Below are 15,466 nucleotides of genomic sequence, written 5' to 3'. Positions count from 1 at the left end.
TTTTATCTTGTCATCCATAACATCTTGTTTCATTACATTCATACATTTATATAGATTCCTTGTACCCCCTTAATCATCCTTGATCATCTTTATATTTTTCGGGTGAAGCTTTCTAGCTTCTTGTACCATTTGTCAATAATGACAAAAAGGAGGAGAAATGGTGGAGAATATGTGATTTCTGTTTAAGATTCTACATGTTAGGGGAAGAAATATATGTCCTTGTAAGGGGGAGTTGTGTTTCATCTTATTAAGCAGAGTGTTTACCTCATTGTTGTAGGAGCTTCTTTTATCTTCTTCTTCTTGTACACCAGTCTTGTGACTATGTTTACATACATTATGCTTATCTTTGATATATATATATATATATATGATGTATGTCTTCTTTACATATCTCTACATGTGATGTTTTTTTTTTTAATTTTTTTTTATTTCTTTATACACATGTTTCTTTACTTATATGCAATCTATTATTTCTGTTTCACACTAAGATGCCTTGATGAGTTTTGTTTAAAGTGTTTTAGAAATACAAGTTGTCAAAGTCTATTTGTCATAAACTCTCTTCTTGCAAAGTTATTCAAGAGTTTGTTTTAAAATATATTTTATTGTATTCAACAAGTGAATATGAGTTGAGTTATTTATGACTTCTTTTATATGTTCATTTGTTTGTTGTAGTTTTGTCTCGGATTGCCAAAGAGGGAGATTATTAAGGACATATTTTATGTAATTGGCTAATCATTTGACAAAATGAATTTTACTTGTAATTGGGTAGATCTAGGATGTGTTTAATACTCCAAAGAACAAGAGTTCAAGTTCAGTATTGAAGTCATGCAAGTCTGTCCAAGAATTAAGAGAGAAAGTGCTGATTTTTAAAGCTCGATAGCTGCTCGACACCTTTTGACACCTAGCTATCTGTCGAGCTCTTTAGCTTTCTTTTTATCGCAATCTTGACACCTTTCGATAGCTAGGTCGATCGATTGAGCAATCTTCTGTTCCCTCGATAGCTCCTCAATAGCTTGTAACAAATAGGCTCGACACCTCCTCGATCGATCGAGAATTATTGAACCTTACAAAATTCAGATTTTCAAATCTGATTTTCGGCCCATGCTAACATATATGGTAGGGTTTCTTTTCTTACAACCCTAGACCTATATAAGGCTTATTTTAGATGCTATCACATAAGAGAATACAAAGAGAACATATGCAAAAGGTGATCAATGCCTTATTCTCTCTAAAAGAAGCTACTGCATTTTTGTACCTTAGGGTTTTGTAATCAAGTGCTTCTTGATCTTCATTTTTGATGAAGTGAAGAACTTTTCAACCAACAATCCTTTTCTAGTTGGTGATTAAGTTGCGTACTGAGATTCGTGCAATTGGTTAGTCACGTACTGAGATTCGTGCATCAAAGGGTGGCGTTCATATGTTGAAGAGTTCAGAGGTTCTGAAGCGATAGAAGGTTTTGCTATGAGTTCATCTACGGGGATTATAGAGTCTAGAGACAAAAGTTTTTTACTAGATCTGAAACTTCTCTTTATTATAGTGGATTACTTTTCGAGAAGGTTTCCCCCCAAGTTTTTTACTGTGAAATTAGTTTGTTTCATTGGTTTTTTTGGGTCATTATATCTTGTCTTATTTATTTTTTCGTTGCATGATTTTGACATAATATTGGTGTTTGTTAGTTTTAAGAAGTTTTATTCATAATAAATCTAATTAACAACTTGGATTTAAAACTTGTTAATTTTATTAACCGGGGTCTAAATTTTCCAACAGTGAGAGTTTGAGAGAGTGAGCTTGAGAGAAGGTGAGACAGAGAGATGAGAGCTTCAGAGAGTGAGTAGAGAGTGACACTGAGAGAGAGGCACGATGAGAATAAAAGAATAAATAAATAAATAAACAAACAGATATTATTTTAATCCGGCTAGAGAATATATCTATATATATATATATATTTTTTTTTTTTTAGCTCTCAGTTATAGTATACATTCATATATAGTTGTGCACTATAGCAATGACGGTAAAAATTTTACCTTTAGCTCTATTATTGCAACCCTCTTTTTGTGTTTTGGTGTAACTAAAATAGCTATATAACTATCTAGCTAGACTGCTGCTAATGCTCTTAGATTAAAGACTCTTTAGAGGTCAAATTCAACAGCATGGTGAATATTAATGTATATAAATCCTTAAAAGGCAAAGAAATTGAAGATGAACTTGGAGCTTTTTAGTTTTGTTTTTGTAAATTTAGAATGTAGATTATATGTCTGTTTGGATACAGCCTATTTTGCTGAAAATTGAAAACACTATAGCAAAATAATTTTTAAATGTGTAAATAGTACTGTGGACGACTAAATTTCTCGGTTCAAAATAAAGTCAAACAAGTAAAATAGTTTCACAAGTGCGAATTTGTATTGATGAATGTGTGGTACAATTCTCTGTAATTACAAAGAATGATCCTCTGATTCGATCTCCTTGAAAGATTTGTTGATTGGAGTGGTGGTAATGTGATTTTGATTTGAACACCAAATATACTTCAATTTGGTTGAAGAATGGATCGAAGACCCTTGAAACAGAATTACAATGAATCTCTGGCTATGAGCTTGTTAGAAATCCTTTGTTCTTCACGTTCTTTGTATTCTTCGTGTGTTCTTCGTCTTTGAAGATTTGTGGTGGAAGTTCTTTGGGGCTTTAGAGGCTTGAATCCGTAGAGCTTCACTGATTTGTGGTTTGTGAGGTTTTTGGAGGCTTTTGAGCTTGATTCCAGTGAACTTTGAGATCTAGGAATATGATTTGGATGATTCCTCTTTGAATGTTCTTCGTATTCGAAGGTTTGTGGTGGAAGTTCTTCGGGCTTTAGAGGCTTGAATCCGTAGAGTTTCACTGATTTGTGATTTGTGGATGTTTCTGGAGGCTTTTGAGCTTGATTCCAGTGAACTTTAAGATCTAGGAATATTGATTTGAGTTGATTTTATTTTTTTTTTTTTTTAATACGTGCTATATGAGATTTTCTTGTGACAAGTTCTTTGTTTGTTTTTTTTTTTTTTTTGCAGCACAATTTTCTTGATCTTTGGGTTTTGACATCAAACTTTACACTGACGCTCTCATAGAAGTGTTTGCTTTCATTTGGTGGCTTTGCATAGCAACGTTCTTGCAGTGACATATGCCTTCATGTTGTTACAATCTTTTCTTGTCTTTGAAGTAGTAGGCTTTGACGTTGGCAATGAGGTAATGCTAGCACTTGTTTTTGTATGAAGGTGATCCACACTTGTCTTTGTCATGAAGTTGGGCCAACTCTTGCATTTGCATTGTAGCATCACTATTACTTGTTTAATGAAGCAATATTTGCACTCGTCTTTTTTAATGAAGCCTTTTCAACATGAAGCCACATCAACACTTCACTTGCACCGCAGCCATGCCAATATTTGTCTTTGCCATGAAGCAATATTTGCACTTACATATGTCATGAAGTTGCACCACCATTTGCACTGAAGCTGTGCCAACACCCATCTTTGCCATGAAGCTATGACAACACTTTATTCACATCGAAGCCGTGTCAACGCTCATCTTTGTCATGAAGCCACGACAACACTCCACACTAGCACTTGCACTCGCATTTGAAGTTGCACCCATATTTGCCTTTATAATAAAGCTACAACAGCATCAATTTTCAGAGGCAACATAGCTCAGACATTGAGGTGCATAGCACTGTAGCCAGACATCAAGATTTCAGAGATGCCAACAAGACTTTGAAGATGCAAAGAGCTCTCATTAAGACTTTGACGATGCCAACGAAATCTTGAAGTTTCAAGAAGAATGCCACCAAGACTTTGACATTGCATAAACATGCCCTTAAAGGAGAGATGACACAACACCAACTTCAGATGCTGGAGGAAGGTGACGTTGTCCAAATTCTAGAGACATGATATGAAACGGCACCACTCAGAAGGGAGATGATGTGGTTCAAATTTCGGAGTTGTGAAGTGGCACAACCTAGAAAAGAGACGATGTAGCTTAGACTTGCAAGGTACAAGAAGATGCCCCCAGAAGATAAGTGATGTAAAACATACTTTAGAGATATGGGAGGATGTCCACAGAAAAGGGGCAATGCTATGAAGATTTCATTCTTTGCAAAAGAGGTTGAAGATTTTATTTTACTCCACAGCCAAGAACTAACTTATGTTTATCATTAGTTCAAGGAAAGCCGAGTAACACCAATTCTTTGCAACTGTCTTTTTCTACCATAATGATCTTTAAGTATCATGTAGTAAGGAATTGACTGATCCTAAGCAACGCCTGCGAATTAAAAGGATCTCAAAAGCATATTGACGACCTTTGAAAAATTCCTTAAGCTAGACTGGCAATCCTTCTTTTTTTTCATGTGACTGAACTTAGTAAATGATACCAAGTTGCCTATATACCTCGGAAAGGGATCAAGTCATTACGTAGTTCAAAAGATTTTTTTTGCAAAAAAGGAGGGCTCAGTGTGTAATAGTGGGTATCACCACTAATCGAACCCGAGACCTCTCAAGGGCGACTTGGGCATCCAACCACTACACCACACCAACAATTGGTGACATGGAGTGGGATTAATTTCTCTTTATTGGCATGCTTTCAAAGGTAATGGAAAGACATCATGTACCCTTGTAGCATTACAGTGGGCAGTTTAAGCTCTTGCCAAGGAGCAATCCTCGATGTTCAAGCATAGAAGTGTTTAAGGAACTTCCCATTGATGGGGCCGATCCTTGCATCATCATTGTTGATCAATTTGTAAGCTTCGTTGGTGTTTGCCCCCTGCTTGAGAGTTGGAAGAACATCACAAGCAACGGTCATATGGTTTGACCCAACAACTTCATCAAAGTCTAGATCAATCTTGTTTTCTTTGGCAAGCTTCATGATTTGTTCTTTGAAGACGAAGCATTTTTGGATTGGGTGGCCAATGATGCGATGATATTTGCAATAGTTAGGGTCGTCAATTTTCCCTATGTCTTCTGGTCGCCTGCGTTCTGGAAATTCAATCAGCTTTAATTGCAATAGTTGTTCTAAGATGTTTGGCACATCTTCATCAGGGAACGGATATGCTTTTTGCTCACGTTCTTTAAAAGTTAGGCGACGCACTTTGTTCTTTTGCCATCCTTCAAGCTGTTTTTCATTTGCCTTCGCTCCTCTTCTTGGAACCTTGACTTCGGTAGTGTTAACAACCATTGGGTCTTTGAGGCTAAATTTTGCATTCCTATCATTCCTCCTTACTTCCCTTTTGCTTTCCTCAGGTATGGGAGGGTTTGTACTTCCATGACTAGCAATGCTCAACTCCATGTCGTGTGTACGAGTTGCTAATTCTTCAAATGTTCGAGGCTTTATCCCTTGAAGGATGTAAAGAAGTTCCTAATGCATGCCTTGGATGCACATCTCTACAGCAGAAATTTCAGAAAGTCGATCCTTGCAATCCAAGCTCAAAGAACGCCATCGATTGATATAATCGACCATTGGCTCATTTTCCCATTGCTTGGCATTAGTAAGCTCCATCATGCTCACCGTGAGACGTGTGCTATAGAATCGGTCAAGAAATTCTCTTTCGAGTTGTTGCCAACTGTTGATTGACTCGGGTTCTAAGTTTATATACCAGTCAAAGGCATTTCCTTTGAGCGAACAGACAAATTGCTTTACAAGGAGGCCTCCTTGAGTCCCTGCGTTCTCACAAGTTTCTACAAAGTGAGCAATGTGTTGCTTAGGATTTCCATGGCCATCAAACTGCAAGAACTTGGGGGGTTGATACCCATTTGGCACCCTCATGTTGTCGATGCGCTTTGTGTAGGGTTTTGAATATGTGAGAGAACTTGTAGAAGAACCTCCATATTGTGCTCGGATGGTATTTGTTATCATGTATTGTAATTGTTGGACTGACAACGAAGCAACCGAAGTAGATTGTTCTCGTCGGGGAGTGTTTTCAATTTCTCTCCCTTCATCATCCTTTACAGATGCGAATTTATGACCATGGCTTGATTCACCAAGATCTTGTACTTCGAGTTTGTTCATTAAAGTTGCAATTTGGAGGTCCTTATCTTCAAGTGCTTTTGTGAGAAGGACGACCCTTTGTTCCATTTCAACCATCTTTTCTTCCATGGTAGAGGTGTTAGTCATCATGACTGACACAACTTCCTAAGATGATGGAGAAGGAAGTGAATTGAAGTGGGCACGTGAAATCTCATTTTTTGGGTTCCCTTTGATGGGAGAAAGATCGTGTGACCAACTTCTTGTGAAGGAAGAAGGGGATTTGCCCCCATACTTGAGGTGTTCCAAGGTGGAGATGTCCTTGTTGATGACTTTGTTTCTTATAAGAGGGTCTAAGGAGATGATTGTCTGGACCTTGGCTTCCTTGGTTGATTGATATTGAAGTTGATGGTTTGCTTTGGGTTGGCTACAATTGATTACACCAATGCATTTGTTGGTGGTAGCCGTACCAAGTTTAGTTGAAGTAGCTGTTGAAGCTTGGATGTTCTTGCTAGAGGCCATTGAAGTTGATAGCAAGATGATGAAGATTTCTTTCTTTGAAGGAGAATGAGATGAGAGGCAGAGATGTCCCACCGGGCGTGCCAGAATATGTGGACGACTAAATTTCTCGGTTCGAAATAAAGTCAAACAAGTAAAATAGTTTCACAAGTGCGAATTTGTATTGATGAATGTGTGGTACAATTCTCTGTAATTACAAAAGAATGATCCTCTGATTCGATCTCCTTGAAAGATTTGTTGATTGGAGTTGTGGTAATGTGATTTTGATTTGAACACCAAATATACTTCAATTTGGCTGAAGAATGGATCGAAGACCTTTGAAACAGAATTACAATGAATCTCTGGCTATGAGCTTGTTAGAAATCCTTTGTTCTTCACGTTCTTCGTATTCTTCGTGTGTTCTTCGTCTTTGAAGATTTGTGGTGGAAGTTCTTCTGGGCTTTAGAGGCTTGAATCCGTAGAGCTTCACTGATTTGTGGTTTGTGAGGTTTTTGGAGGCTTTTGAGCTTGATTTCAGTGAACTTTGAGATCTAGAAATATGATTTGGATGATTTCTCTTTGAATGTTCTTCGTATTCGAAGGTTTGTGGTGGAAGTTCTTTGGGGCCTTAGAGGCTTGAATCCGTAGAACTTCACTGATTTGTGATTTGTTGATGTTTCTGGAGGCTTTTGAGCTTGATTCCAGTGAACTTTGAGATCTAGGAATATGATTTGGATGATTTTCCTTCGAATGTTTTTCGTATTCGAAGTTGAAGTTCTTGAAGTTCTTGGAGGCTTTAGAGCTTGGTTCCGGCAGAGCTTCTAGACTTATGAGTGCTTCAAATGGTTTGGTGTCCTCTCCAAATCTCCTGATCTCCTTCTCAGATCTCCTCCAAATGCCTTAGGAAGGCTTCTATTTATAGGAGTTTAGGGGTAGGTAAGTGACACGTGGCGGAGCTTGCTTGGTGACACGTGGCAGCGCTTGATTGGTTTGCTTATGTCATCGCTTACACGTGCGAGGCTGATTATGTTATCGCTTACACGTGCGAAGCTGATTATGTCATCGCTTACACGTGCGATGATGTGTGATTGGTTTTTGCATGATACTTGGCAAATTTTTGTTGGTTTCTGAGTAATGATAGCAAAACCTATTAGTAATACGCGGCGTTTTGTAATTGGCCGTATTTTGTGGACTTTGTAGTATGACGTGTCAGCTTGTGATAGGTCGGAAATTTTCCTTCTCTGCAGTACTGTGGGACCTGTTTTTAATGAAAAAGTTGTTGAAAAGTGAGGTTTGTAGGTCCCGTGAACATTGCACGGGACCCACTGGTGTTGTTGAAAAGTTGCTAAAAAGTCAAATATTATGGCTAAAAAAAAAGGGAAATGTAGATGCTGGATGCGCAAACACACAATCCAAACGCTGCCTACATGTTTTTTAGAGAAACGTTTTCTTTTGTGGTTTCATGAATTGTCAAATGCGTCTCTAACAATAGTCTAAAGAAAAAGAGAGGAGGAATTTTGATTCTTAAATATATGATTTTTTAAAAATTTTTTATTGTGTTTTTTTAACGGTAACACAGACATGGGTTACAACTAAATAATAGAGTTATGCTCAAGTGGTAAAAACTGAACATTTTTGAAAGCATTAATGGTAATGAAATCAGCCTTAACCACAAGTGATTTGTAATTATTTCTATAAAATTTTGTAATTATTTTTATAAAAAATAGTTTCACGAACTTTGTATTACTAAAAATTATATATCATTTTTACTACAAAATTGACTATTTTTATTATTAATAACTTACAAATAAAAATTTAATACCCTATAAATTTATATAAATTCAATTTTTAGTCTATATATATATATATCTATATTTAAATTGAACCTCTTATTCATGAGCGTGTTCACTAACACAATATTTTGTTTGAATTCACTTTGTTTAATGCTGGAGTTAAAACCGATGTTATGCCTGACTTTGGTTAAGTTGGTTTTTTATTTTATTTTTTATTCGTATTTCAATGAAGGTTCGATTTGTTAAATAAACCATCATAAACAAATTTAATGATTTTTATAATTCGTTTTCTCCATTTGATGAATAGCTCTAAACTATAAAGCTTGCCCACCATTAGGGATGGCCATACCCATTGGGTAATAGATATCCAACCCTACCCGATCTAATTATTCTGGGTAATACCCAGTTCTTAATGGGTAGAAGGTAATTGGGTAGGGTTTGGATTTTATCCAAATATTTTGGGTAGGGTTTGGATATTACCCATTTACCCATTATTACCCATTTAACTAATTAGATCTAACTCAAACCCAACTCAATCAAATTATTATGGGTAAACCTCAATTAACCAAATTACCCAATAATCCAAATTACCAAATTGCCCATAAAACTTGAAAATGACCAAATTATTCCCAAAATCCTCTAAAATTACCAAAATGCACTCTAAACCTAAAAAAATGACCAAAATACCCTGAAAACTAAAAATTACCAAAATACCCCATAAACCTAAAAAATGACCAAAAGACCAGCAAAACTTAAAAATTACCAAAATAACCCCTAAACCTAGAAAATGACTGAAAGAACAGTAAAACCTAAAAAATGACCAAAATACCCCCGAAACTTAAAAATTACTAAAATACCCTCAAAACCTAAAAAATGACCGAAATGCCCCCGAAACATAAAAATGACCGAAATACCCCCGAAACCTAAAAATTACCAAAATACCCTTAAAACCTAAAAAATGATCGAAATATCCCCGAAACATAAAAAATGACCAAAATACCTCCAAAACCTAAAAATTACCAAAAAACCCCTAAAACATTAAAAAAAATGATCGAAACACCCACGAAACCTAAAAAATGACCAAAATACCCCTGAAACTTAAAAAATGACCAAAATACCCCCGAAAACTAAAAATTACCAAAATAACCCCCCTAAACCTAAAAAATGACCGAAATATCCCCAAAACATAAAAAATTACCGAAATTACAGATTTTGAGATATTTTGGTCATTTTAGTAGTTTTTGAGCATAATTAGTGATTTTAGAGGTTTCATGGGCATTTTGCTCATTTGAGAAATTTTGAGGATATTTTGGTTTTTTTAGTGGTTTTTGAGCATATTTGGTGATTTTATAAAATTGGGTTTGGGTTTGGGTAGGGTATGAATATTCATGGATAAACAAATTGGGTAACATTTGGGTATGGATACTAATTAGGTAAGGTAATTGGGTATCCATGGATAAATTAATTAGGTTGGGTATACTCATACCCTACCCATGGCCATCCCTACCCACCATTAATAAAATACAATTGTTAAAACCACTGCAAATTAAAGATTCCAGTTGACCCCCCCAAAGCGGCAAAGCCTTGCATCAATCAATGGCAACCAAAGAAGAGCAGCCGCAAGCCTTGGAAAACAAAGAAGAACCAAAGGAGGATGGTGAGCTACCCTTAGTTGTTGTGCTTCGTCCCAAAAGTTTCAACCTTCCCCTCGAAGACCGCTTACAGAGTCATTTCCACCTACTTGACCCAAATGACTCGCCTGATGAGTCGATCGAGTCCTTCCTGTCTCGCCGTGCCCACTCGGCTCGTGCCTTACTCTGCGTGGGCTTGACCCCTCTCACTGCTGACACCCTTTGTCTCCTCCCTAGCCTGGAACTTGTGGTTGGGTCCAGCGCTGGTGTTGAACACATTGACCTTCACGAGTGTCGCCGCCGTGGAATCACGGTCACCGGTGCTAGTGCTGCCTTCTCTGAGGACGCAGCTGACTATGCCGTGGCACTGTTGATTGATGTTCTGCGTCGAATATCGGCTGCTGACCGTTTTGTTCGAGGCAGGTTATGGCCTGTGAAAGGAGAACATCCACTGGGTTTCAAGGTTTGTTTTTGAATTTGCTGTTTCTCAAATTAAAAAAAAGAAAAGAAAAGTTTATACCATTTAAATTCTTCCTATATATTTTTATTAGATATTAATTTTGAAATTTTAGATGATATGTTTTTATTATATCCTCCATATTCATATTTGCAAAGTTAAAAAATAAAAAAATTTATGTTATTAATCAAATGTTTAAATATTAAGTTTTTGTTTTATAGAATTATGCATAAAAAAAATTAATTGATTAAATAATAAATAATATTTAATTTGAACGAAATTTGACATTTGTGTTAAAAACATAAACAAAATGTATTAGATTTTCAAATTTTACACTCAAATATCTAATAAAAAAACATAGGAGGAGTTTGAAGGTTTGAAGGGTTTTATTTATTTATTTATTTATTTATTTTTAGAAATGAGTTTGAAGGGTTTGAGAGGTATGTTTAAGACTATCTTTAGTAGCGGCTCTAGAAGCTTTTTCCAGGTTGGTTATTAAGAAACTTAAATTATATAAAATCTAATAAAAAGAAAACTTTAAAAAAAAAAAAACGCAAATACATAGTCTTACAATTTCCTTATATAAATTTACTTATTTTGAAATCGTTGTATGATAATCTCATTATCAAAATGCTGCAAACTACATATCTTTCAAAAAATTTCTTGGACTTTTTTATTTTATTTTTAAGAACCTAATATATTATTAAAGAGACTAAAGTTTTGCTACAAACTTAGTTGTAGCCTAAAACTACAACTTTCACTAAACAAATTAATTCAGCTACATATTTTGAAAATCTAACCTTTAAATTGTATGTTCTTAAAACATATGTCAAATTTTATATCAATTAGATGTTATTTACTATTCAATCTATAAACTTGTTTTTTATGTATAATTTTAAACTATAAAAACTTAAAATTTTAAAATTTAATTGATAATATATCTATTGATCTTTGATTTTATTAAAATTTTGCAAGTACGGAAGATGAGGTTGTAAGAAAAAAATATAATACATTGATGGATTTGTCAAAATTCATATCTAATAAAAAATTATTGAAAAGAGTTGTAGTCTTAGTTTACAACTAAGTTGGTTGCCAAACTTTGTCCAAAGTGTAATTATATGTTAGTTTGGAAATAATTTATTTAGCTTTTTGCTAAACTTTTTTTTTCCTGAAAAGTGTGTTATAGTATATTTATACTTTGAAAAATTGAGAAAAAAATAAGATTCTAAAAAACTATACATTAAAGCTAAAAGTTAAAGCTTAAAAGCTCTAGCCAAACAAATACATAATGTTGAGCAAAATCATATATATATATATATATATATTTTAATTTATACACAATAATAATTATTTTTCCCAGGTCAGGATGGTTTGTGACCACCTTGAGCAAAATCATATATATATATATATATATATTTTAATTTATACACAATAATAATTATTTTTCCCAGGTCAGGATGGTTTGTGACCACCTGGAACCCAACATTGACTAGTTTATAAGTTAACTTTTTTTGTTTTTTTAACTTTTATATAGTTTTTTAAAATAGTAAAACTTTTTTTCCCCTACTTTTTCAAAGTACAATAATATTTTAGTACACTTTTCGCAAAAAAATTTTCAATGAAAAGTTAAATATGCTATTCTCGAGACGAATGCATTGTATGCTAGTATTGTTTCCAAATCCGTACCATTGATGGATTAGTAGGGTTATATTTTGTAGGATAAAGCAATCATATCAAAGTGTTTTTGTATTGATTTATATTTTGTAGGATAAAGCAAAATAAGCGGTATCCAAACACACTGGTATGTTTGGATATCGTTTACTTTGCGAAAATTGAAAATTATTGTTGAAAGTACTGTAGATAAAGGTTAAAGTTAGTTGAAATAGTACAGTGGGCTCATGAATAGTGCAAAAAAGTGCATTGAGGCCTATGAATAATAGCAAAAATAAGCTGAATAGTGAAATAATTTTAATTTTAATCCTAACCTAAATACACACTACAATGTTTGAGAGGTCGCACTGTTTAATATTAATGGATGGAAAATGGACTAATTCGGGGAACATGTCTTCCATTTCAACTAAACAGTTAAGATTTTATGACATATGATACACTTTAAATTTAGGAATAATTACACTTTACCCACCTATAGTTTACCTCTAATTCGATTTGCTTATCCGTGGTTTCATTTTTGACACTTTACCTACTTGTGATTCCCTTCGTTACTCCTCTATAACTCACCTCTAGTGCAGACGTTACTCTAACACATTTTTTTTTTATCAAAAACAAAACCCAAAACAGATTAAACGCTCCTTTTTCTCCCAGAGTTAAAAAGTTTCAAGCTTATGTGGCTGAAACTATTTTGAATTCGAATCCAACTCAAATTCCTTGAATTTCAAGGCATAAATAATTAAATACATAGCCTTTATGTTATAATCCTTGTTAGAGTTTTTGAAATTATATAAAAGTTGCTAAAACATTTAATCTAGACTAGAATCACTACTCTCTCTCTCTCTCTCTCTCTCTCTTCCTAACTTTTTGTCACCTCTCTCCAATCCTTCAATCTCTCTTTCTCTCTATGCTTTTCTCTCCTCCATCTTCCACGATCCAGACCCACAGCTAAGCTCCACCCAACATCGATTATCAAGATAAAATCACCAACCTAGGGCCACTGTCACACCACCAAACTCACGGGCCATAGCTGATCTACCATGGGCAGGGGTGGTGAACTGAGAGAGGAGGACAGGGGGTGTGTCTGGAGGCTGCTAATCCACCATGGGTATGGATTTGGTTTAGAAATACGATCTTGAGGGAGGCGAATTCCACCAATCTAGCATCGTCACCGAGCCCTAGCTTTGCCAAGCCACGTCCCTCTAGGAAGTCTAAATCGGCCAAGGAGAATGCGTTGCCGTTCGATCTGACCTCTATCCCCTCCAAATCCAAGCCATCTCCGGCTATGGCGGCCAAATTGAAGAGTCCATTGCCGCCAAGGCCACCTCCTTCAAATTCTCACAAAAGGAAGCTCAGCTTTGAAAGTCATGGGCTCGATGTAGGAAATCGTTGACCGATTTGGTGGCAGATCTGGTGATTCCATGGGTTTTGGGTTGTTTTTTAGCTTTGAAATTTTCCCTTTGCTTCTATTATACCCAGCAAATCAAGTAATTTTTATTCTATTGTTCACGATGTTGTGATTTTTTCTGGTGGGTTTGTTGTTAGGGTTTGTTGTGTGAGTGAGATCTTAGATGTTGAAAATCAAAAATTTAGAAATTAAGTGCTGGAAATTGTTGATCCTCCCTGTTGTCATGTTGTAAACTGTGTTATGCTTTGATTTTAATAAATTTATTAGTTCAGGCACAAAAAATTAGTATAAGGAAGAAGACGACGAACTCTCTCTCTCATGGTTTTACTTCATTTGATTTGTATTAGTTTTCTGGGTTTATGTTTTTCATGTTTGTGAATGTTCTTCATGTTTGTGAATTAAGAGAAACCAATACCATATTTTAATCTTGTTTTTCTTTTGTTTTTTTGTTTTTCTTGTTTTGGGAGGAAAGACATAAAATGGATGTAAAAAGACTTATTTACCCCTCTTTTTAACAAAGGTGGGTAACGGAGACTAAACAGACCTAACCCTAGGTAAGTAAAGTGTCAAAAATGAAACCACGGGTAGGCAAATTGAATTAGAGGCAAACCACAGGTGGATAATCTGTAATTATCCCTTAAATTTATAATATCTATTTTTTTTTAATAAATATAATATCCAAATTTTAGAATCATAAATCTAATGATTAGAATCATAAAATGATCTATTTTAAATGGAGAGGAAGTGACTAAGTGTAACTCCCTTTAGAACTTCAAAATTCATGAAGAGGATTTAAAGAAGTTATAGATGTACTTGCCCAAAAAAACAATGTATAAAGAAAGTTATGGATGAGTGGCCATTGCTTTATGGATTAGGATTTTGAATAGCTGCAGATCTGGTTGTTAATTGAATCTTCCATATGTGGAGAACATTGTTCCAATTAACAATATCAAGGTTGGAGCCTTGGAGGTGCTCCTATACTGCACTTTTTTTTTTTTTTTGGTTGTTGAACACATGCCTTTTCTATAATTATTTTGATTAGATCACTTGTGCATCTTTTTGAAGAATTTTGTGTAATTAAATTCTCTTCAACATCACTATGGTTTCAGTTAGGAGGAAAGCGAGTTGGCATTGTGGGGCTGGGAAATATTGGTTCCCAAATTGCCAAAAGGCTCGTGGCCTTTGGCTGCAGCATTGCCTACAACTCAAGGAAGAAAAAGCCATCCATTCCATTCCCTTACCACGCAAATGTCTGGGACCTTGCGGCTAATAGTGATGTCCTAATTGTTTGTTGTGCGCTCACAGAGGACACTCACCACATAATCAACAAGGATGTCATGACAGCACTGGGAAAGGAAGGAGTGATAATTAACGTTGGACGTGGGCCTCTTGTCGATGAGAAGGAACTGGTGCAGTTTTTGGTGCGAGGTGAGATTGGTGGTGCAGGTCTCGATGTGTTTGAGAATGAACCTGATGTGCCGAAAGAGCTATTCAAATTAGACAATGTTGTGTTGTCTCCGCATTGTGCAGTTGTGACCCTAGAATCCTTTGCAGCATTGCAGGATCTGGTGATGGCCAACCTTAAGGCATTCTTTTCAAATAAACCTTTGGTGTCACTTGTTCAAAATGAATAACAAGACTATCAAATCATTTCCACTTTTTGTGCAATGGTTTTGACACAAACGTCTTGTATTTTCAGTTTCAAGTGATCCTTTTTTAGCTTCAAGTTCTTGAATCATAACAAACACAAAGTTGCTGATACTTTGTGCATTTCCCGTAATGGCATTGCCTTCTTTTGTAGGCTGCTTTTACTGCTATTTTGATTTCAAGTGACGTCCCTTGAGCTGGAAATAAATGGCTCATAAAGACTAGATGGGAAAATAGGAAGTTGGGTTCCTCAGACATGCATAACTGGAAATGTTCTCCAGCCATTTGCATAAAATCACTCGGTATGTTTTCCAAATTCAGTTTTAACCCTTATGTGTTCTAAATGTTCTTGAGACCAAGGGTGGAGCGAGAGGGTTCGAGTGCA

General features: G+C 35.4%; 1 protein-coding gene across 1 annotated transcript; it reads left to right on the top strand.

The window, feature by feature from the left end:
- The first annotated feature begins 9,760 nt into the window (after positions 1-9,760).
- LOC111989321 (glyoxylate/hydroxypyruvate reductase HPR3) lies at positions 9,761-15,251 on the top strand. The gene is made up of 2 exons (XM_024021113.2): positions 9,761-10,364; positions 14,544-15,251. Exons 1-2 carry the CDS (start codon positions 9,867-9,869, stop codon positions 15,066-15,068), a joined length of 1,023 nt encoding a protein of 340 aa, XP_023876881.2. The 5' UTR covers positions 9,761-9,866; the 3' UTR covers positions 15,069-15,251.
- The last annotated feature ends 215 nt before the right edge of the window (positions 15,252-15,466 follow it).

The sequence above is a fragment of the Quercus suber genome, unplaced genomic scaffold (genome assembly GCF_002906115.3).
Source record: "Quercus suber isolate HL8 unplaced genomic scaffold, Cork oak 2.0 scaffold_509, whole genome shotgun sequence".
Lineage (NCBI taxonomy): Eukaryota > Viridiplantae > Streptophyta > Magnoliopsida > Fagales > Fagaceae > Quercus > Quercus suber.
Note: the sequence above shows the minus strand (reverse complement) of the source record. Positions and strands in the feature narration are given on the sequence as shown.

Bases quoted from the DNA above. Each gene is read 5' to 3' on its own strand.
- LOC111989321 (XM_024021113.2), top strand. From the start codon at position 9,867: ATGGCAACCAAAGAAGAGCAGCCGCAAGCCTTGGAAAACAAAGAAGAA. The intron at 10,365-14,543 runs GTTTGTTTTTGA...CTATGGTTTCAG, and splicing joins AACATCCACTGGGTTTCAAG to TTAGGAGGAAAGCGAGTTGG.